This window comes from Marmota monax, unplaced genomic scaffold, assembly GCF_021218885.2.
Source record: "Marmota monax isolate L192 unplaced genomic scaffold, Marmota_monax_Labrador192_F-V1.1 WCK01_AAM20220418_F8-fsc00030, whole genome shotgun sequence".
Lineage (NCBI taxonomy): Eukaryota > Metazoa > Chordata > Mammalia > Rodentia > Sciuridae > Marmota > Marmota monax.
In genome coordinates this window covers 10050153-10071989 of record NW_026691988.1, presented here as the reverse complement: position 1 = coordinate 10071989, position 21837 = coordinate 10050153, and the positions used below count along the sequence as shown (strand labels likewise).

Here is a 21837-nt window from a genome sequence, read left to right as displayed (position 1 = left end):
GCAGGTTTGAGTGTTTTTTGTTTTGTTTTCTTTTCTTTTCTTTTTGAGAGCATCAAATACGTTGAAACTCTAGCAGGGATTATTGATTGGTGCTATGAATACCTAATGGCCATATTAGGATTTGGTTTCCAATAAATATGCTTTGAAGAGATATTGGTCTGATGGGAATGGAAAACACATCTTTTATATTAGACTGCCCAGACCACATGCAACCTAATCCACTTTCCTTTTAGTTTTACTCCCCAAACCCCCAACCTTACTTAAATATTCTTTGATTTACAGTTTTCCAAAAATCTGCTGCACATTTCCTTCTCACACATTCAAACACTACCATCAGGCATGGCGAGAAGTGGGGCAGCTGTAGGCTGACAAGTCAGGCCTGCACCTGTGGGTTCTGGATGGCAGAAAGGCTGGTTCTTCAGCTTCCTGGTGATTTCTCCCCCACCTCCAGGAGCTGCTGCAAGGCCTGTCTGCTTGTCTGTTCCCTGCCCATTGTCTGTAAGTGACACCGGTTTGCACAAGGAATCCCACTGAATGAATCCCTGCTATCAGGGTGGATAGACAGTTGTATAAGATACATATTTATTTTATGAAACAGAAAGTCTTCTTATAATGACTTTCCTTAAGATTAGAAGTGACTAATATGCATCTTTCAAATACACTGCTTTTTCTGAATTTAAAAAGTTTCTGGAAGATACATAGTGGTATGTCTATAGCAACTACCAGTATGTACTTACACTTTTATTTTGTTACAACTCATAACAAGTTTCAGAACTCTCTTGTGTCAACATTTGTACTCAGAAAGGTAATAATGAATTGGGTAAAATCTTAGTGATGTGATCCCTTACAATAGCAAATGATGTTTTGACTTAACCACACAAATCAAGATTGGGAATCAGTGTCTTAAGTATTATACTAAGTGGATCATGAGCTATTTTATTAGATGCCTGTGAGAAGGGGAGTGTAGTTGTAGGTGAGACAATGTGTATTTTCCACATGGAGCTGTGAGGACATTCATTGGAGTAATAGGAACTGAATACTATGTGCAGAATACAAAGACATCTAGCACATAGGTCCTGAAGTAGAGTTCATATGTAAATGGAGAAGCATAGAAGACATCTAATGGGAAATTAAATAGAGAATGCAGGATAATTGTGAAAAATTTTACCTTGAATGGCTTGGATGAGAAGGTCCAGGTTAAAGTACTTTATTTACTTTCATGTTCTCCTGAATGTTAGCATGAAATTAAACAATATTAACGAGCACTTTTTTTTTTTTTTTTTTACCAGCACTGTAGAAGGTTCCTGAGAAAAACTAATGATTAGTAGTATTTATTCTGTGCTTGCCTTTCCTTGCTCACGTATAAAATCAAAAACAGTGGAATAATCATGGGGTATACTGTCACTGAGCAGAGCATGTTTTGTTGTATCCCCAGCTCTCTGTTTAGCTGTGCAGAAGCGTGATTGACGATCTGGAAATTGGCAGGTTGGCAGACAGAGAGGGCAATTGACATGCAAAGCCTTGTTTTAAACAGCATTTTCATTTTCTCCTGGACTGCATCATATGTACTTAATAACATTACCAAATTTGCCTCATTTGAATTTTAGTGCCCTCCCTTCCCAATAATTTCAAAAATGGCCAGAGGTTGGGCTGGGAAAGTAGATTAGTGTCAGAGCCAGTGACTAGTATTTGAAGGTGCTGGGTTTGATCCTGAGCACTGCCCCCCAAGAGGGGGAACCAAGTCCAGAGGTGGCCCTTGTAAAGTCAATGAATAATCCATACACCAGATCATTAATTTTTGAGGGTGATAGTTGGCTATATATAAAGTAATTTCACCCCAGTCCCCCCCCCATAAAATAGTTGCAGAAGAACAGTATACTTGTGCATAATTATATTAGTAATGACTTTAGATATTATAATGGAGAAAAATGGCTTTGAAGACCAAAAGCAGCAAGTTCAAGATCCTGTTTCCATGTAAATAGCTATGCTTTATTTTTCAGTAGTGAAATCATTAAAATTATGGGACTTAAGAATAATTTCTTTGTGGAGTTAAGGAAACCTTAGAAACATTGATAAATGTTGTCAAAGTAGCATTCCAAATATGTAAGTAAAACTAAATATTTTTTATTTATTTTTGAGGACCTTTCTGTACATCAGAAAAATAGCTAAATGTAGTTTAACAAAAGAGATATGAACAATACTCTCAGTGCAGCAAATGTAATGTTTTCCTTCTTAATTTCTTCCTGAAGTTGATGTTCTGTGAAAGAGACAAAGAATGAGTGCCACTTAATATTTTATCTGGTCCACTGAAACTGCCCTTGATTGACCTTTGATTATTTGTTCTTTTGAAGTTGCCACTCTGTTGCCACACTGCCTCTTTTTTGTTACAAAAACATCTTTATTTGGTAATTAAATTGTTGAAGTTCTATTGAGATTATGTTTTATTTAATACCCCTCTTTAATTAATTTTAAAAAAGATTGTGAACTTGTTTTGAGAATTAGACACTTAGAAAATTCTAAAAATAGAGTGGTAAAAGAAGTAACTTGTCAGAGCTTGGGTTTGGAGGTAATTTGTGTTCTTTTCTCTTGAAATGTCTTTTCTGAGTTATGAAAACTTTTTCAAAATTGTTCTTTACAAATAGTGATTTCTAAAATAATTTCAGAAGACCCTGTACATTAACTAGGATTCATAATTCAGTTTTTTGGGTAATTATTATATGTTATGTTTCCATATAATTTCAGTGTTTTTATAGATTTTTGACCATAATATTTTCTATCAAATCAGGGTTCTTTTGAAAGTCCAATATTTCCTATCAAGTACTTCAGTTAACTTTAATCTTATTAATTTTATCTCCTTAAGATCTGTTGTGTTTGTACCCACCTGTTTGGCTGCCTTCACGGTTCTGGTCTTTATCAGCTCTTTTCTGGACTGCTGAATGGTCTTCTTTCTTCTCTTGCTTTTTCTACTATTGTCCCACTTTGATCTATCCTTGAGTCTACCCTGTTCCCAGAGTTTTCTTTCTAAAATACAAATGTAATTGGGTTACTCAATGGGGCTTGTGTTGCCTATAGAATGAAGCTCATATCTCTTCACATGGAGTGAAACCTGTGTGATCTGCCTCTTCCCCCTCCTTTGAAGGTGCATGCAGACTCCGGAGTTTTGACAGCTCAGCACTCTGCATGGTCCATTCCCTCCAGTTCCTGTTCCCTGTGCTGGGATGCTCCAGCCCCCTTCTCTGCCTGTTGACTTCTGTGTTAGTCAACTTTCTATCACTGTGACCAAGAACCTGACATGAACAACTTGAAGGAGAAAGGCAGGGAGGGACCCCTGGGATAAGAAATAGCCTCCCAGTGCATATCCCCAGTGACCTTCCTCCAACCTACACATTTCACCACTTCCCAGTAGTCCATTCAGCTATCAGTGGATTAATCCGCAGATGAGGTCTGAGCCCTCATGATATAATCACTTCCCCAAACCTGTACCTCTGTACAGTGCTGAATTGGGGATCAGGACCTCAGCACATGGGCCTTTGGGGGGCATTCCAGCTCCAGACCATAGGATTTCCTTCTTAACCTTCCAAACACACGTAGCAGCCTGGGAAGTCTCCCCTGATCCTCCAGGGCAGAGCTGCTTTCTCCCTCCTCTGTGTTGTTTCTCTGTCTTCTTCCCTCTGGAACTGCATTTGTCATAGGCTGGGTTGTACTTATTTGTTTACTTGCCCGTGGCTTGATTAGACTGTGAACTCTTTTATGGCAGACAGCCAAACAAACGAATTCATCTTTTTTTGCCCCCAAGGCAAAGTGCTCAGTAAATGGCTGATGAACACGGCAGCACAACTCACCCAGGGCTGTTGATGGTGCTGTTTACACAGGCTGAATGTGGGTTCTAGTAATGCTGTGTGCTTAATATCTGGACATCTTTGAGTGTAGCCAAAGAGAAGATTCACTTTTTAGGAATTTAATTTTGGGACAGCCTGCTGTTTACCATTACACCCAAATAACACATGCATCAGCACTCTGCAGAAACTTGGATCATAGCTGTTTTGACCAAATAGTAAGGTTGACTGTAGTGAGTAGATATGAGGTATGGAGTGGAGGATGCCCAGACAGATAAGGAGAGACAGCCTGACAGTATGCTGTGTGTTTTTAGCTGGTTTCCCCATTTTTACCTGTGTGCTGGCACCCTACTCCCATCCCCATCCAGGCCGATCTTAATGCAGCAGCATCTGTGATCCCACTAAGCATCACACATAAGTTGCGTGGTGTGACTTGCCTGCTTGGAACCCTTCAGTGGCCTTCATCCTTGGACTCTTCAGTGACAATGTCTTAATAGTATTGTTTAGGACCTACGCCATCTGCCTCCCTTGCTCATGCCTCTTGATGTTTCATTTCTGTCACTTGCTAATTGTGTGACCTGGTGTGAGTCACAAAATCTCTTTAAGCTCTAGTTTTCATCTCTGTAAATGGGAGTAATGCCTATTTATCATTCAGATTGGTAGCAGGTACAATGTACTAAGTCAGGCTATGTTTTTTAGATACTGTGTCAACTTATAAAGTGGATCTGGTTGTATGTACTAGATGAGGACACTGGGTTGGCAATCTCTTCATTACAGTAGACAATTGAGTCAAAATGTATCTTTGATTTTCAGTATAGAAAGAGGTGGTTTTGAAGTACTTGTACAACCCAGGCAACTCCGGAGGAATGTAATCCTCCAGGGAATTCATACTTCATTGTATATGTCAAATCCTGAAATGAATAAAATACTAAACTGAACGTCATGTCTAAATCAGCCAGACCACCCATAAATATTAACAATCACTGATATTTAGTGAGTGCTTACTACAGCCAGACACATAGTGATACCTTGAATGAATTGATCTGTTTAATGTGTCTGAATACCATGTGTGTTTGATAAAAATATTAATTGGTTTGATGAGCAAGATAGTTTCAGATCATTTAGAAAGAACTGAAAACTTTCATGTGATGAGACAGAGGCCAAGTATAATTCTTCAGAGAGAAATAATATCAAAATACCTAGGGTATTTAGGGTCATGGACTCTATGATTTTTGGTTTGAGGCAAAAATGAGAATGTTTGGGGTGTGCTTCTTACCTCTCCTGAGTTTGAAGCTCTTTGACATCTAGCCTGTGTCTTATCCAGTGTCTGACTCTGCAGGTGGTAAGTATTTGTTGTGTGATTACCTGGTCAAAGCTGCATTGAAGGAGACTGCTCTAGGCCTGGCCCGTAGAGTGGCTTGGAGGTTGAGGGTAGACTCAGGTCATCTAGGGCTGCTGTTGCTGAAAAGAGATAAAGGTCTGGTTGGAGCGATTTCATAGGCACATTAGGAAAGGCAGTCATGAGCCTACAGATTGTTATGTTAGGCTGTCTTTATGAAAGGATGTCACAGGTTTTAATAATTCCTTGTTCCTGTAGCAATAGCCTCTGTGATTTTCAAAGATACAGTTAAACTTACTTTAGCTTTACGAGATGCAAGTGGCCATTACTTTAGATTTGGTTGGGGGGTGGGTGCTAGGAATTTAATCCAGGGGCAATTTACCACTGAGCTGTATCCTCAGCCCTTTTTATTTTCTATTCTGAGACAGGGTCTCCCTACATTGCTGAGGCTGGAATTTGTGATCCTCCTGCCTCAGCCTTCCATGTTGCAGGGATTACAGGTGTGTGTCACTGTGCACAGATGGATTTTTTATCTTCTTAATTAAAGAGGATATTTTTGGTGATCACTGTCTTAATAAAGGTGATTGGAAAACCTATGCATAATCAACATCCCTACTTTTGTGGACACTAATGTGCCTGGTGTGAGGCTGGAGGAGCCTGAGATAGGTGGCAGGGTGTTTGGGACTAATTCCCCTCCTCCCCAACCTGCACTCCGCCTCTTTTCTGGGCCTTCTGATTGAGGGTCTCAGGACATTCCCTGTCATTTTGTGGCTGACATTTGATGCCTGACTGATTATCATGGATATTAAACTAGCCATTATTTATTCAGTTCTTTACTAAAGCCCATTACTGTGCTGGCCTCCCCCACACTTTGGCCATTTAAACACCATAATAAATGGTGAGCACTTGCCTGACCCAGCAGTTGTGGGAGACCATCTCCCCAGGGGAAGTGGGGTAGATTTGTGAGCTGGGTCTCCTAGCTGCTGCTTCCCTTCTACCACTTCTAGTGGACTCATTCCTCGAGTTCAGATTTTGGCACATTTCCCATGTGCCACATTATGTTCTGAGAGCTCCTATTGCTCAGCAGACTCAGTATAAAGCAACCTGGAAGGAAAGAAACTCACTGTGGCATGAGCCTTCCCTGGGTTCAAGATCAAAATAGCTGGGATTGTAAGATTACCTGGAGAGACCTGGCCCGCAGGGCTGATCCTCGAGCAGGTACTTGTTAGGGATGGTGAATGAAGAGGGAGGGACTCTACCCTGCCATTTTCATGCTCTCTTATGTTTGAAAAAGACTATGTTGGGAGTGGTAATGAATGGATAGTGGAAGAAGGTGGTCATGAACTGGAGGGAATAAGCTAGATAAGGAGAGGAGAGTCTCCCTGTGTCTGTTCTGCTTCTTTGCTAAGAGTGTTTGGAGCCATCTCCTAAATTTCTGAAAGTGCTGCTTGCATGATTAATTGTGCACTTCAAGTATTTTAGGTGTGTTTTTAAGGCACAGCTTAATAAACTTTGTGTACATGGTTGAACAAAGTGTGAAACAAGACTGGAGGCTAATCTCTTCGATGGTTGAACTCACTCTAGTGGCATGAGCTGATTGTCAAGTTTGGGTTCAATGTCTGCTTGTCTTTCTTGAAGGAAAAGTAAAAGTTACAAGCAGCTGAGATTTCGGTGAACTGCATGACTTAATTTTTTTTTTCTTATCATAAACTTTAAAAGAGAAAATGAGAATAAATCTATCTTGCGGTTGGTATTCTCGTCTCCGTTCCCTAAGGTTCTCTTTCACTTGGTAATTGGAAACGAAGGCAGAAACAGTGTCTGGTGTTCCTGTATTACATCTTGAAATCAACTGGAATTCTTACCTGAGCACAGGTGTATAGGCGTGGCTTTAGTCCTGATTGGTCAAGGATTCTTTTACAAAGCATTCAAAAGACAATTTGTGAATTTACCTTTGTGGGTGGTTGTGGCTGGTGCTTGGTGTGGTTGCTGGGATTTCCTTGCCTAGGAGTTTTCTATTTACATAATCTTTTTTCTTCCCCCCAACAATAGAAAGTACACAGAGTACATTGACTTCCTGGAAAAATAACTTTGATTTCTACCTTAAAGTGATTTTATTACTGAGTTAGTCAGCACACTCTATTCCTACTATAAAGAGATGATTTAAATGCTCCCCCCCGCCCCCCTTTTAGCTTTGCAAGCCCAGTTCTTTGCCCTTAAATATGAATGCCTGGATGTTCTTTTGCCTTAAGGGTTCCAGTTTGATTTGATTTATAAGCAGGCCTCAGGTGGCTGGTCTCCTGGGTGTGCTTTGGCTGTTTTATGAAGGGTGGGGGACTCTGTCTTCCTCCATTCCTTTGGATCATCAGACTCTACTTACGTCCCACCCTCTGGGATGTGTTAGTTTGTTCAGTTGGTGTGTGTTCATTCATGTGTCATTGTAACCAGGGAGAGATGGTGCCACCAACTCAAGAAATCTTGAAAGTCGTGTACAAACTCCAACTCGTAAAATTCAACAAAAGTTCAAGCAGTGATTTTTTTTATCTGGTTTCTGAAAAAGTTGAGCTAGTTTTTTTTCTACAATAAATTTCATTTCAAATGGAGGGAAGAATCTTCTGCAGTGGAACTGTGGTGTGAACATTTATTTTTTTCCTGTGCCCCAAAAGCATCATTACGGTTATTTATGACAGAGACTTTCAAAAGTTCTGCTTGTGTCTGGAGTAATGAGTATACTTCTCTTTGGCTCCAAGTCTGCACATTGTCTGTGTATGTACACATACTTAAAAGCTTTGTGAAACGACGTCCCTTTACCATGTGTTGACACATGTGCTCTCTAGTCTCTCTTGTTTTATTTCTACTTTATTAAATAGAAAATATCAGTCTTGGCCTAACAACTTGATTTTGTGACTCCCTATTAGGTCATAACTTTGATTTTGCAAAATATTGCTGTCTGTGGACTTCAGTTCTTTCAGCAGGGTTTTGTGATGCTTATGCACTAGAGAGCTCCTTCCAGAGACATGCAAGTTGTAAGCAGGGTGAAGTTTGTGCAGGGTCCCCTGTTTTCTGTAGAAAGGCCTGGCACACTCCAGGTGCCTTGTGATACAGTGTGATTGGGACTGCATCTCAGAAAACTGCCTGGTCTAAAAACCAATTCGTGACTGTGAGCTTCTAACCATTTATCCACCATAGTGGGTATTTTCCTGAGTTTCCCTCTGAACCCCTCACCTGGGACCATGTCCGTGTGAAAGGAGCAGTCACAGCAGGATGGAGTAATTTGCAATATGCCTGCCCTAGCACAGTGTTTGTTTCCTCACATCTGGGGGCCAACCCTGGGGGAAGCACATGAATACCACTATCTGGCCAGTGTCTGCCTCATTCCTATAGATTTCTCTGTCACTGTGTTTTTTGGCCTGCTGTCCCTTTCACACAGGAGAAAATGAGTTGAGATGCTTGGTCCATTTAACTGCTTTTGAATCTTTGGGCTCTGGACTGTATGTGTTGGAGATTCTATGTTTGAACTAAATAAAAAAAAAAAAAAGCATTTTCTTTGAAACATAAAGTTGTTGTTGTAAAAGACTGGTGGTTGACTAGAGAGGCCTTCCTAGATGATGAGCCTGTGGACTATGTGTTAGCTTGCATAAAATGTTAGCAAAATATGCCTTTCACTTATTGGTTTTTTCCATGTAACAGAAGCTTGCCTCATTTATTTATTTTTTCTTCTTTTCCATTTTATATTGGTGTACTATAATTGTACGTAATAATGGATGCCTCATTTATTTTTCCGAAGTCTACAATAATCTGGAATATTTTGTTGTGAACGTAGTACACCTGTGGAGCTAACTGTAGTACACCTGTGGAGCTAACTTTCAGGTCATGGTTTACTTAGTGTTCACAACCATTTGATCTCATTTTATCATGATGACAATCCTGTGAGATGGGCAGGACAGGTGGCATCATCTCCTTTTACTGGGAGAAGTCAGGCCCTGAAAGATTAAATGACTTGTCTGGAGCCATGTGAATAATATGTGGTTCAAGAATGGATCTGCATCCATTTCTTGTGACTTAGTCACATTCTCTTTCCTTGACCCTGAAATAACTCTGCTCCATCTGCAGGATATAATTTTAATTTTATTTTGATGTCTAGGTGTCCTTGAAAAGTCATTGAACCTCATAATAATCTGGTGATGACCTGATGGCTGCTGAAGTTGTAAAGATCCTTATTTTGGCATGAAGTGGATCTCCACCTCGTGTCCTTGAGCTCACAGGGACTGCTTCATATTGTCCTTGTGCAGAAAGGTTTTCTCTTTTTACCTCTGTACTTGTGCTGCCTCTTCCAGTCCCACCGCTTTCTGGTTTGGTGTTTCTAATTGAGACTTGCGGGGAGGGTCTGAGCAATCCAGTTTATTGCAGCCATATTGACCCGAAGACTAATGAGATCCTGAGGCACAATCCCCAGCGTCATGCCCTTTGGTTGGAGGCCATTGTGACCTCCTGCTTCGTGATCTTATTTTGAGTGGTTGAGTTTGTCAGAACAGTGATCTCTTGAGTAGATGTTACTAAAATATTTTATGTCAATATTTTTTTTTACATGTTTATCTTCTCTTCCATTTTCTTTTCAGCACCATTTAATAAAGTACGCATTGGTGTTTCTGACCTGTGGCTGTATTTGGGCATCCCAGTTGTTGTTGTTGTTGTTCTTCTTCCTCCTCCGCCTCCTCCTCTTCTTCTTCTTTTTTAATATTTTTTAGTTGTTGATGGACCTTTATTTTATTTATTTGTATGCGGTGCTGAGAATCGAACCCAGTGCCATGCTTGGCATGTGCTCTACCACTGTGCCCCAGGCCCCGCCCCATCCCAGTTCTTTTTATAAGCATTATGTTTTAAACACTCCTGTAATCACTCTGGCTTTGCAAAGAGGATGACCATCTACGGCCTCCTTGCCCTTCAGAAACCAGCATAGCTTTCTAAGTTTGGCTTCACCCACATTCTCTGATAACCCCTGAGTTCTCCTTCTGTTGCTTCTCCTTTCTCCTCTGCTATTTGGACATCAAAAAATTGACTTAGTTTTTACACAATTTACATTCCTCCCCAAGTTTTCTACGTCATATCTTTCTTCATATCATCTACCTTAAAGAAGTCAAGAAATGATGAAATTAAGACCTGTTTCTATTATTTAAAACCAATTCTGCCCCACTAAATACTTTTGGCCTTCAGCTTCAGACAACATTTGTTCCTCATTAATACAAATGGGAATTATAAAAAACATGACAGAGAAATCTGAACTGAGCCTCCGGTTTTCCATGAATTTCTTAATAAACCCCTAATATCCCCATACACAAAATTCATGTGACCTTTTAATAGTCTGTCTCAAAATGCTGTGATCTCCATTTTGCATCGTGGGCCCACAGTAGTTGCTCAATGAGTACTTTGATTTATACATCAGAGAGCTTCAAAAAATGTTTGAATGCAATTTAAATTAATTGAAAACAGAAATTAAAATCTCTGTGACTCAAGAAATGAAGCTCAGAGAAAAATACAACTTCTAAAAACATTGTCATCCTTTCTCACATTGCCCCCAAACTGGAGAATTGATCCAAGATGCTCACTCCTAATAGGAAAAGCTTTTGGTGCCCGACAAAATTACTCTGTTTTGGTTATAAAATCTCAGAGGCTACAGCAATTTCAGAGATGTCTTTCTTTTCTGATGAAATGAATATTCAAAAAATTCCAGTTTATTTATTTATATAATTAGAGAAATCAACTTAAATAATTACTTAGAGAGATCTTATTGAAGCAATGACCATATATTTTCTTCTGTCAGTGCGATTGAGAGCATTTTAGTAGATATTTGGGTATAGTCTCTAAATTGATGTGCAAAGGAATCCCAATAGAGTCACCTTAGTACAAGTCCAAAGTGTTAGGGCTGGAAGAAGCCTCAGAGAAAACCTGGCCAGATCCCTCATTGGACAGATCAGAAGTGAGGATCTGGACAGATGAGGTAGGCTGCTCAGACCTCAGGACCAGGGGCGCCCACTAAGGCTCTGTCCTTACATTCCTCCCTCCCCTCCTACGTGGCATTGAAAGTATGTTCTTTTCTATTAGTTTCTTTAATTTTGACATTCCTGACTGCTCTATGAAGGTCAAGTGACAGATTCCTTGGCTGACCTGACAGCAGATTTCAGAAGCATTTGCTTACTCTGAATCACACCAAGGGTTTCCTAAGCAGATGCACAGGAGACAGGCGACTTGCTAATAACCTCCATTGGAAGCCAGAATTCATTCTGCTTTCAAATAATGAAAGGGACCAGGAGAAGGAGCTGCTGGGCCCCAGGCTGCACTTTTTTTTTTTTTTTTAATGAATTGAATGAAGTCCCTAGAGATAGTCTAAGAACTTAATAGAGCTGTCAGAAGCACACCTGCCTCAAAAGAAGAAATAAATGCATCTTTAAACTTCAAAATCAGTATTTTGTTTTTGACATATAACCCCCCACCACACACACACACACCCAGTGGCTTCTAGATTTATTGTAGTTAATAGCTGACTTTGCAGAGATACACTGGATAAAAATAGAACACAAGTAAATCTCAGCCATTACCATAAGCACATTTTTAGGTTACTTTTATTGGAATTTAAGTTCACTGCCAGTAGGTTAGAGAGAGAGGAAAGAGGTAAAACAGAAATTAAAAGGGCAAGGGCTCAGATCCTGCTTGGCATAATCAAAGAGCAGGATCAGGAGGAACTGTGTTTGTGGCAGATGTGGTTCTCTGTGGACCTTGTGACTCTGTGATTATCATGCGCTGCGGCATGCACTCCACCCCCTGAAATTGGTCTACCAATTTAAAGAATGATTTTCTTGCTTATTTTTAAACTCCTAAGGACAGGGGAAAAGACTGGAAAGACCTAACTGCTGTGGTTTCCTCAGACCATTATCATCATAAATCCTATGGGTCCTGAAATAACTTCCCCATGCCCGAAGTTTCAAGCTGCCTGACTGCTCAGGAGATTTGGCAGTTGAAAGGGAAATGATTAGCTCTTCCTTGACGTGTTGGCATCACGGTTAAAGTAGGTCAAACGTCGGTGAATGTGGTGATTTCAGTAATAAACCACCTCTTTACAGAAATTCTATACTTCTTTTCAGAGCTTTGAGTTTTTCAAGTATATAGTTGGCTTCAAAACAAGATATTTTAAATTTATAAGTCTTAAGTAATTTAAATGTTAGAGTACTCAGTTATCTATGCAGACATCATCAGGAGTCTGGACATTCTAATTGGGACAGTGTATCTTCCTATTCATATATTAATGTATCTTTCTTTTTACCTTTTTGCTTGATGATTAAAAATAGTTATATTTCAGAGCTCGAGGGTCCTCCTGCTTGACTGGTATATGAACTTGAATAATTCTGATCTGTAGAATGATTTCTCTTAAGAATGATTTAGGATGGATGGTGATTTTGTGAGCGGAAGAGTTGCACCTGTTTCTGTAGTTCAAGGTTAGTTTCCTCAGATTATTCAGATGCATAGGAGAAAATGATACAAATGACCTCTTTTTTTAAGGTTAGTTTTTGTTTGTTTGTTTGTTTTTTGGTGGAGGGTGCTGCCTTTGATCTGTGTTTATGGGAGTCAGTCCTTCAAGGAGCACATGAAAGCATGAAAGTGCTGTTGAGGTTATTTTAATGTTCTTTAACGTAGATCCTCCAAAATAGACACGTATATATTAGGCACAGTGACAACTGCAAAGCTTGTAAGAATGATACCTAGACCAATGATTTTGGTTTTTCTCTCCTATAATGCATTTCATTATAAGTTCACTAAGAAAGGGGACTTGAGGTCATGATTATGACATCTTTTGGTATCCTCCCTCCAGCTGGACACACCAACATCAATAGTCTTGTAATAGATATTTCCAGAAAATTTTTTTCTTTCTTTTCCACTTCCATCATCCTTCAAATATTTAATTCAGGCAGAATGAGCAAAACTGTTTTCTGAGCTTACTCTAGTCAGCTTGCCTGGTGAGAGAATGCCGTCTGTGTTTATATTTAAAAAATGAGCCTCCTTAGACTTTTAATCTTTAAAGAAATGATTTATAAAACTTCCACCATGGAGTTTAGCTGTTAATGATCAGCGACTTGTTTATTTGTGTTTTTATTTATTTATTTGCAGTAGTGGGAATTGAACCCAGGGATGTTTTACCACTGAGCTACATCCCCAGTACCCTACCCACCCATCTTCCACATTAAACGAGATTTTTTTTGAGACAGGGTCTTAACTAAAGTTGCCCAGGCTGATCTCAAATTTGCTATGCTCCTGCCTCACCCTCCTGAGTAACTGGGATTACCGGTGTTCACCACTGTACCCAGCCTTATTTTTATTCTTTATTAATGATTTTAAAATTGTACAAATTTATAAAGTACATTGTGATAATTTGACACATGTAAATACTGTTAGTGACTTAATGGGTTTTAGTATATATATATATATATATATGTATGTGTGTGTATGGAAAATAGTGATTTTAATTTATGTAATATGTTAACTACTAATAATCAATATGCAATTATAATCAATATGTTTTGGGATACAGTAGTGAAATAATAATTGTATGTGTTTATGCTACAGACATTAATCCGGTATCATGTTCCAGGTACCCCTCAAAGCATCAACAGTGAAGTGTAATAAGAAAGCCCTGTGCTGAGGGACTCTCAATCGGGGTGGGCAGCTGTGTCACTGTGACCGCCATGTGGCTAGAGCACTGTGCAATGTCATGCAAAGTTGAGATTGATTATACTGCTCTAGAGGGGCCTGGTCCCTGGAGGCTTTGGAGGAATAAGGTGGGGGTGGGAGGACTGCATTTCAGACAGAGGGAATCAGAGCCTGATCCAAGACAGCAGGGCCCGAGACCATGTGGAATATGGCACAGGTCTGCCACAGGGGCTGCTAGGTGCAAAATTTGGTATTTATATTTTTCTTGTGTCTTTTACACAGGCAACTTCCCCCCATTGGAGGGAAGGTGCAATCAGAGTCATGTAAAAGATGTAGTAGGTGTGAAAATGGATCAGCAGGTCAGATTTAGAAAGGAAAGAAAACAAATGGCTACCAAGGTAGCAACTTTCCAGCTTGAAGAAACATCTCACCTTAAAGCACTAGGTGTGGAAGCTGCTCAGGGCTGGGTGAAGGGCACAAATGGCAAAAACTCTTTGTGCCTCTGCTGCCTGTGAGTGTTCCATGCTTCTGCCTAAAGGTGATGGAGGTGGTGGGTGGGGGATTGCAGACCAGGCAGCCTGCTCCAGGTAAGAGTGCTCAGAAGATGCTGAAGGATCACCTCAACTAGGAAGCCAGCTCAACTTGTAAATTCATAGTCACTTTCCCTGGGAAGATGGAACCAGAAAACCCCAATGGTTATTTAAGGAAAAACAAGAAAAAAGTAAAAGTAAAGAAAACAAATCAAAACAAAACAAAAACTAATTTTGGGGTGTTCCGAGAGCTAGGATTCCATGAATGAAATTAGACAAAAATTTTACGGAAAGGAATCAAATGAGGATTACTTTGTTGGTCATGGTGTCAAGAAGTCCAGACTTGGTTGTGAAGGAAAAAACAAAGTCAAAATTACTTTAAAAGCCTGTTCAGGAGAGCAGAACTCTCAGGACTCAGGGAGGAAATGCAGTGACATGAGTGAGTCCACCTGAGGCCAGATACCATAGAAGAATCTCAGTGAAGTATTAACTGGTCTCCTTGGAGCTCCATAGTTGGCTTGTGTCCAACACAATATAACCCAGGATCCAGGTATTTGCTGAGAGAAAGGAGAGAGCAAAGAGTATGTATGTTGCTCTTGGGTTTAAATAGGTCAGGCCTGACTCCAAAGTGCAGAAAATTCAAAGAGGACACAGCTTTAGGTCATTTTAGGAAGAGGAAGTAAAACAAAGAACTAATTTCCAGACTTTTCTGCCTAAAACAGTGGCCAGAATGGGGAGAGAAGTGAGGCAGCTAGATTTAAACTTACCTGGCAGGGGCCAGAGGTGTAGCTCAGTGGTAGAGTATGTGCTTAGCATGCATGAGGCCCTGGGTTCAGTTCCTAGCACCAGTAAATAAATAAACTAACCAACCAGCCTGGGAAAAAGTAGTTAACCAATTTAAAGTTACAGTGTGCAATTCTTTCCCTTCTTTTTCTTGGGCCTGTGGTGGTAGTTATAAATATTAGAAAAACAGACTGAGTCCTCTTTTCTCTGAGAAATTCAGAGTTTGGATAAAGCCAGAGGTATTGTCGAACAGTAGAGGACTGGAAATAACTAAAAGTTGGGAAAGATAATATTAGTTTAAAAGATCAGAAGCTCTCCAGAGTGGATCCATTCTCAGAGAACTGGCTAAACTTGGTCATTTTCTTTTTTTCCCTCCTTGGTACTAGGGATTGAACTCAGGGGTGTTTTGCATCTACATCTCCAGTCCTTTTTATTTTTAATTTCGAGACAGTGTCTTGCTAAGATGCTAAGATGCTGAGGCTGGCTTTGAATTTGAGATCCTCCTGTCTCAGCCTCCCAAGTTGCTGGGACAACAGGTGCATGCCGTAGCACTTGGCTAGTCATTCTCATCTTTAAGCTATCAGTGGTTTTGCAGCATCTTCAGTCTCTTGCCATACAGAGGAAAATGAAGGCACTGGTGGCTGGAAACATGACTCTTATCCTCAAAGCCTTCTTGTGCTTCAAAAACCTGCCTAGAGATACAGGCCTACTTTCCTTGATGTGTACAAACCTGTGGATGGGCATGGAGAAGACTTTTCTCTTTTTGTCTGGCTTTTTCGGTAAGAGGAAGAGCAAAGATACTTGGGGAGAAGATAGGGTTTGCCTATTTTTTTCTTATATAATTTGGTTTTATGTTTTGCCAGAAACAATGTAGAATTTTGAGCTGATTTACACTCCTTACTAATTCTATGTGTATGCAAATTAATTCCTAATTTATCCTCATCTCCATTGTTTTACTGAAATCAAAATAAATAAAATTCTAGTACACAAGTGAAATAGCACTGGCGTGGTTTAGGAGACATAATTCTCTGGAAATTTTTGGCTGTGTGCGTGGGTGACACTCCCTCTTGTAGAGATAATAATGTTAAACTTTAACATGATGCTGGATGTTGTAATCTCACAAGGGGGGAAAAGTGGTTGCCGCCCTCGGATCATGGTTGGCAAAGGCAAGACCTTTGTCCTGTGCAATGAGCTATAAATTCTGTGCTTATCCATCATCCCTGTCCTGCTCCCTCTATGCCAATGTCCATGTATTTATTTTCTAATCTCAATAGCAATGACAGTGATGGATAAAATCTTAATGGATAGTTCTTTTTTCCCCAGAATTTGAACACCGCAACGTTTCATGTTTTATTTCTCAGATGTATTCACAGTTGTTCACTGGACAAAGATGAGGGATTTTTAAACATGCTAGTCTTCACTGTGACACTAATAAAAACCCATTCTATTTCTGTTGGTTGAGGTGAATACTATTAAACTTTACAGTTGGTGATACCTATAATTTTACTAATTTAATGGAAAATGCTGTTTGTGTTGCTTAGGAGTGCTACATTATAGGAAGTTTGTTTTCCTCTCAAATAAAAAATTTAGAACAGAAAGTACAGGGTTATGGAAAAATGTTTTAAACCATGTAAACATAAATTGAATGTAATTTAAAAAGAAAAAAGTTATTCCCCTTGTCTCATAATTCTTGTCTTGCTAAACGTAAATGGCTGGTTTCTAGGGCTGTTGTAACAAATGACCCAAAGCATGGTGCCTTAAAACAAGAGACGTTTATCTCTCATGGTTCCGGAGAACTGAAAGCAAGGAGTCGGCCCGGTCTCATTCCTCCCATGGTCTAGAGGAGACACTTGGTTGCCTGCCCAGCTTGCAGTGGCTCCATGTGTTCCTTGCCTGTGGCAGGATCATTGCAGTCTCTGCCCAGTTTCCCAGGATCTGTCTATGTTTCTGTGTGTCCTTTGCCCTCTTATTAGGAAACTAGATTTAGGGCCTACCCTAATTAGTATCATCTCATCTTGACCCTCACCTTAATTATATCTGCAAAAACCTGTTTCCAAATAAGGTCACATTCTGAGGGTAGACATGAATTTTGGGTGGACACTGTTCAGTTCACTACATTAAATTATAGATGCTTTAACCTGGTTAACAAGAGGAACTTAATGAGATGGTAATAAGCAAGAAGTCATCATTGACCATTATTAGTTTTGTGTTTTCTTCCTTTGTATCACATTGAATTATGATGATTATGCCACTCATCTTTTTCTTTTCCTTTTGGTGCTGGGGATGGAACCCGGGACCTCATGCATGCTAGGCAAGTTCTCTGCCACTGAGCTCTCTCACTCAGCTCTTGCACTAAACCATGAAAAAGCAGACACTCTCTCTCTCTCTCTCTCTCTCTCTCTCTCTCTCTCTCTCTCTCTTTTCTTTTCTTTTCTTTCTTGTCTTTTTTTGTACAGGGGATTGCTTAACCACTGAGCCACATCTCCAGTCTTTTTGTTTTGTAAATTTTGAGACAGGGTCTCCAAGTTGCTGAGGCTGGATTGAACTTGCTATCCTCCTGCCTCCACCTCCAAATCTCCCTGGTGTTACAGGGTGTACCACTGTGCCCAGCCAGACTCTGTCTTTTTCTGAGATCTGACATAATGCACCTAACAGAGTGTAGTGTGTATATAGTGTGTTTATGTCTGTTCACACCAAAAAAAAAAAAAAAAAAATTAATGGAGCAGAATAATTTTCACATTTACTATAATGAGCTGCTATAGAGACCAGCTAGATATGATATGCATGTGACTAAAATCAGATTCTCTTTATTTCCCAGTCAAGTGTTCTTTCCAGCATATAGTTACTTTACTAGAAAAGGTTTCAACTATGAGTATTCATAGAGTCCTATTAAATACATACAGCCACCCCAGACTCTGTGTATAAGCCTGTGTTGAAAATCTTATCTCCAAGGTAGTTTCTTTTTCTCTGTGTGCAATTTAGAAAGTTGAGCGTAACTCACAAGAATATTTTCAGGAATATCTTTGCAGTTTAAACATTACATGGAAGACCACTCAAGATAGGAGAGGACAGAGAATGACCGTGGAGAAGGTCACATAGTGAGCTGGAAGCAGGCCAGTCAGGTACCTGGGTTTTGATCTTGATGCCCCCCTACTTAGGTGGGTAAATCACCTCATGGTGACATGAGCTGTGAAGTTCTTCCCAGTTCTGTTCTAAGAGTTACTATCACAGTTGATGAATGCACATTTTAACTTTCTTTCATCCTTACTTGCTTCCAGCCAGGGACTTCTTATGTTTCCTTGTGGTCATAGCAACTAGTGCAATGACTTCCTCATGGTGGGCAACTTATTAACCAACTGCTGTTGGTGATGCAGGATGATGGGGAGCAGAGACCCAGATAGGATAGGCTGAACCAGATGTCGAAAGCCAAAAGAGCATAGAGCATCTGTACTGTGGAAGCAAGGATGACAGCCACACCCCAGCACACAGACAGACAGGTTGGTTCTGAGTCAGTTTCCTGCATCCTGTGGAGTCCAGAGGAAGACCTACAGCAGCAATGGGTCTTGTGAACAATGGCCACTTCCTGCAGCCAGGAGACTTTCAAGTCTGTGTGGGGAAGGACCACAGGCCCTTCTGGGTTCAGATGGCACTTTCAAACCTGGTACCCCTGAAATAATATTGGCAGACTAACTCTCTTCTTTCACATTTAACCCATGTGAAAGAGTTTACAGTCTAGTAGCCTTGAGTGAATTTAGCTCTCCAGAGGTAGAGAGGATGGAGGGGGGATTTAATTGTCTATTATGGCTACAATAGAGTTAGAAATTCATATATTCTAACACTGATTCTTTTTCCTCATTTGTAAAAATGGCAATGCCCTAGAGGTATGACATGCCTCACTTTTTTATCCTAACCCTCTAGTTTATAAGCTGTAGTAATAGCCATAATGATGAAAGCACTTATTATATAGCTCTTACTGTTTGCCTAAAACTATGTGAGTATTGCACATACATTCACTCATTTGGGTACACTCAGATAAGTTTGCAGTTTCATATTCTAATGTTTAGTATTCGCTATGTACCAGTATCTGGGAGGTTGTATATAAGAAAAAGAGAGCCAGCATGCCACAAAAAAAGAATAATGGGGTCAAAGAATAATAAGCCCTAATTAACAGCAAACAGTTGAACTGCATCGAGTGATTTCTTTTTTGTATTGTTGATCACATGAAGAGCTACATCTGCTGCAATGGAAACTGCTGAGAGATAAGCACAAACAAATGGGCTTGTCCTGGTGCTGGTCTGGGTTGGACAGTATGAAGAGTGACTGCGGATGCCCAGCTCCCCTCCCATTCCAAGAGGCTCCCGGACTGATTCCATGGTGTGAAATAACGGAGGAGAGATAGGGAGGTGTCAGCAGCCCAGCCCAGAAAGCTGGGGATTGGGCAGTGGCTTCCTGTAGTAATAGGCGCTGGCCGGCCGCCCGCTCTCTGGCGGTGACTGCGGAGGTGGGCTGGGAGACAGCTGTGCCTAGCCCTGCAGGCTCCATCGACTGCAGAGCACCAGCCCCTCCATGGAACTGCTGCAGAATGTTCTGCCTGAAAGGTGAGGGGGCTTTGGGTCCATTGGGGAAAATTGTCACAGACCATCAGAGTCTAAATCTCAGCGTTCCTCCCAGTACAAAGTTTGAGGGACTTTTTTTTTTTTTTTTTGTAAGTATGGAAGTAAAAAAGTCATTGTTCTTTTTTGTTGTTGTTGCAAACAGGAAGAAAGACCTCCTGCTGGGGAGATGGAATTTTCTTTTAGAAAGGATATTTCTCTGTTTGAGTGTGGTGTGTATGTGTTCTGACATAGACAACAGTTGTTAAAAGTTTAGGATAACAGAGGGCTTTTAGGTAAGACTGATAAATGTAGGAATAGTTTACAGCTGTAGGATGAGCCCTGTTAGAGAAGTTTTCATGTCATGAGTTGTTTGTGTACAAAGTTTGAATGAGTAGAAGGGAATGAAGGAGTCCATTGCTTTAAGCTTTAATATGTGAATTCAGAAATTAAAGTAATTTTACTGTAGAATATGCTTCTTGTTCTAGCTACATATGAATTATAGTACTTCCTGAGTACAGTAAGATGATGTATAATGAGTATGTTTAGTGATTCCCTGAGGAGTATGCTCTCCTTTTAGGCCATCATTTTTCCTTCCAACTTTATTTTTTTTAACTTTTGTCACAATGTGATTAATTTAGGCATGTGAGAGTGGTTTTCTATGAGATTGTTGAAGTGAGGGACTTAGGATGAATTTCCCTGGAACTTAAGTAGATTATTTTGCTCATATCTTTCAGTGTATGTCATTGTGTTGAAGGGAATCTCTTGACAGCGTTGCAATTTTTGGAGATAAAGTGGTCCTGTCATGTTTGCACTGTCGATTGCTCCTTTGTTCTCAAAGTTTGTTAATGAGGAATCGACATGGATTCTGTTGTCTTAGCCTTTATGGTTTTAACCCTAATTTGATATCTTAATACTCTCCTGAGTCATTAATGTTATACTTTGAGCTGGGGATATTTATTTACAGAGTAGGTACAAGTTGATAAAATCAAGGGGGTAAGAGCAAAAAGGAAATCACATTTTTTTTTCTCCCTAAACATTAAATTAATTCTTACTCTAGGGAAATAACCTTGGATATATCTGAAAAATAATTTTAGATGAAGGGGGTTATGAGTTCTCTTGAAATGTTCTTAAACTTTTTTTTTAACCCCTCAACAACAATAATAAAAGTTTAACTATGAAGAGTCAACAGTATTATTGGATAAAAGTGAATGGTAACAGTGTAATTTCCACGGTGCAGTTGAAATCATTATGATCCAATGATAGCTCAAGGTTTTGGACTTTTAATTGAATGCAGGTGTGGAGTGGTTATTGGGTATGACTTCTTTAGCATCCACATATTTTCTCCACCCATTCCCTTAACAGCAATTTCACTTTATGAAAGAATCTATCAATTTCGTGGACTCTTGGTTTCCATAGTAACTTAGGAAATTTTGGAAAATTAAGTGCATGGCATGTGATGACAACAGAGTACTTCCATGCTGATGTGTTTTCTAACCTGGAATCTACATACTGCTCAAAGCCCACTTTCTGATCTCCCAGAAGTTAGGACAGACTGTGGACATTTTATTGTCTACCTATGATTTAGGATCCTCTTGGATTACAATTATAATTTTTAGGTCATCCTTTGTACTACCGACTGAGGCAAACCCTAATAATTGAACACAGATATTAAGAGTTAACACTTGTTTATGGCTGGTGTTCTTACTTTGGAAAAGAGGCTTTCAGTTGTTGGCCTGTTTCTATTGCTACCCCAGGTCCTGGGGTCTATTGAGCTTGTGATTGTGGTTAGCATTGGCCTTAAAGGAAACAGGTTGCCCTTCTTTTGGCTTAAATCATGTTCCTGCATGTTTCTTGTGGTTCTGAAACAAAACATTCTAATCAAGATAGCTTCTTACATTGATTCAGGTTTTCCTTTTCTTCATGAGACAATTTTTTCTCAAGTCAGCGTTTTGCCAATTTGGTGCTTAGTGAAGTGTCTTTATAGATGACACTGGACATGGTGGCACACACCTGGAATCCCAGCAGCTTGGGAGTTTGAGGCAGAAGGACTGAAATTT

General features: G+C 40.0%; 1 protein-coding gene across 3 annotated transcripts in view; it reads left to right on the top strand.

The window, feature by feature from the left end:
• Positions 1–21837, top strand: part of Nhsl1 (NHS like 1) — a 126681-nt gene that overhangs the window by 3080 nt on the left and 101764 nt on the right. Inside the window, exon 1 of one of the 3 annotated variants that reach the window (XM_058581553.1) lies at positions 19093–19783. The exons of the other annotated variants lie outside the window; for them this stretch is intronic. Within the exon in view, the coding sequence (XP_058437536.1) occupies positions 19768–19783 (16 nt within the window). The 5' untranslated portion in view covers positions 19093–19767. Of the gene's footprint in view, positions 1–19092; positions 19784–21837 lie in introns of those variants that run through there. 3 annotated transcript variants of the gene reach the window in all.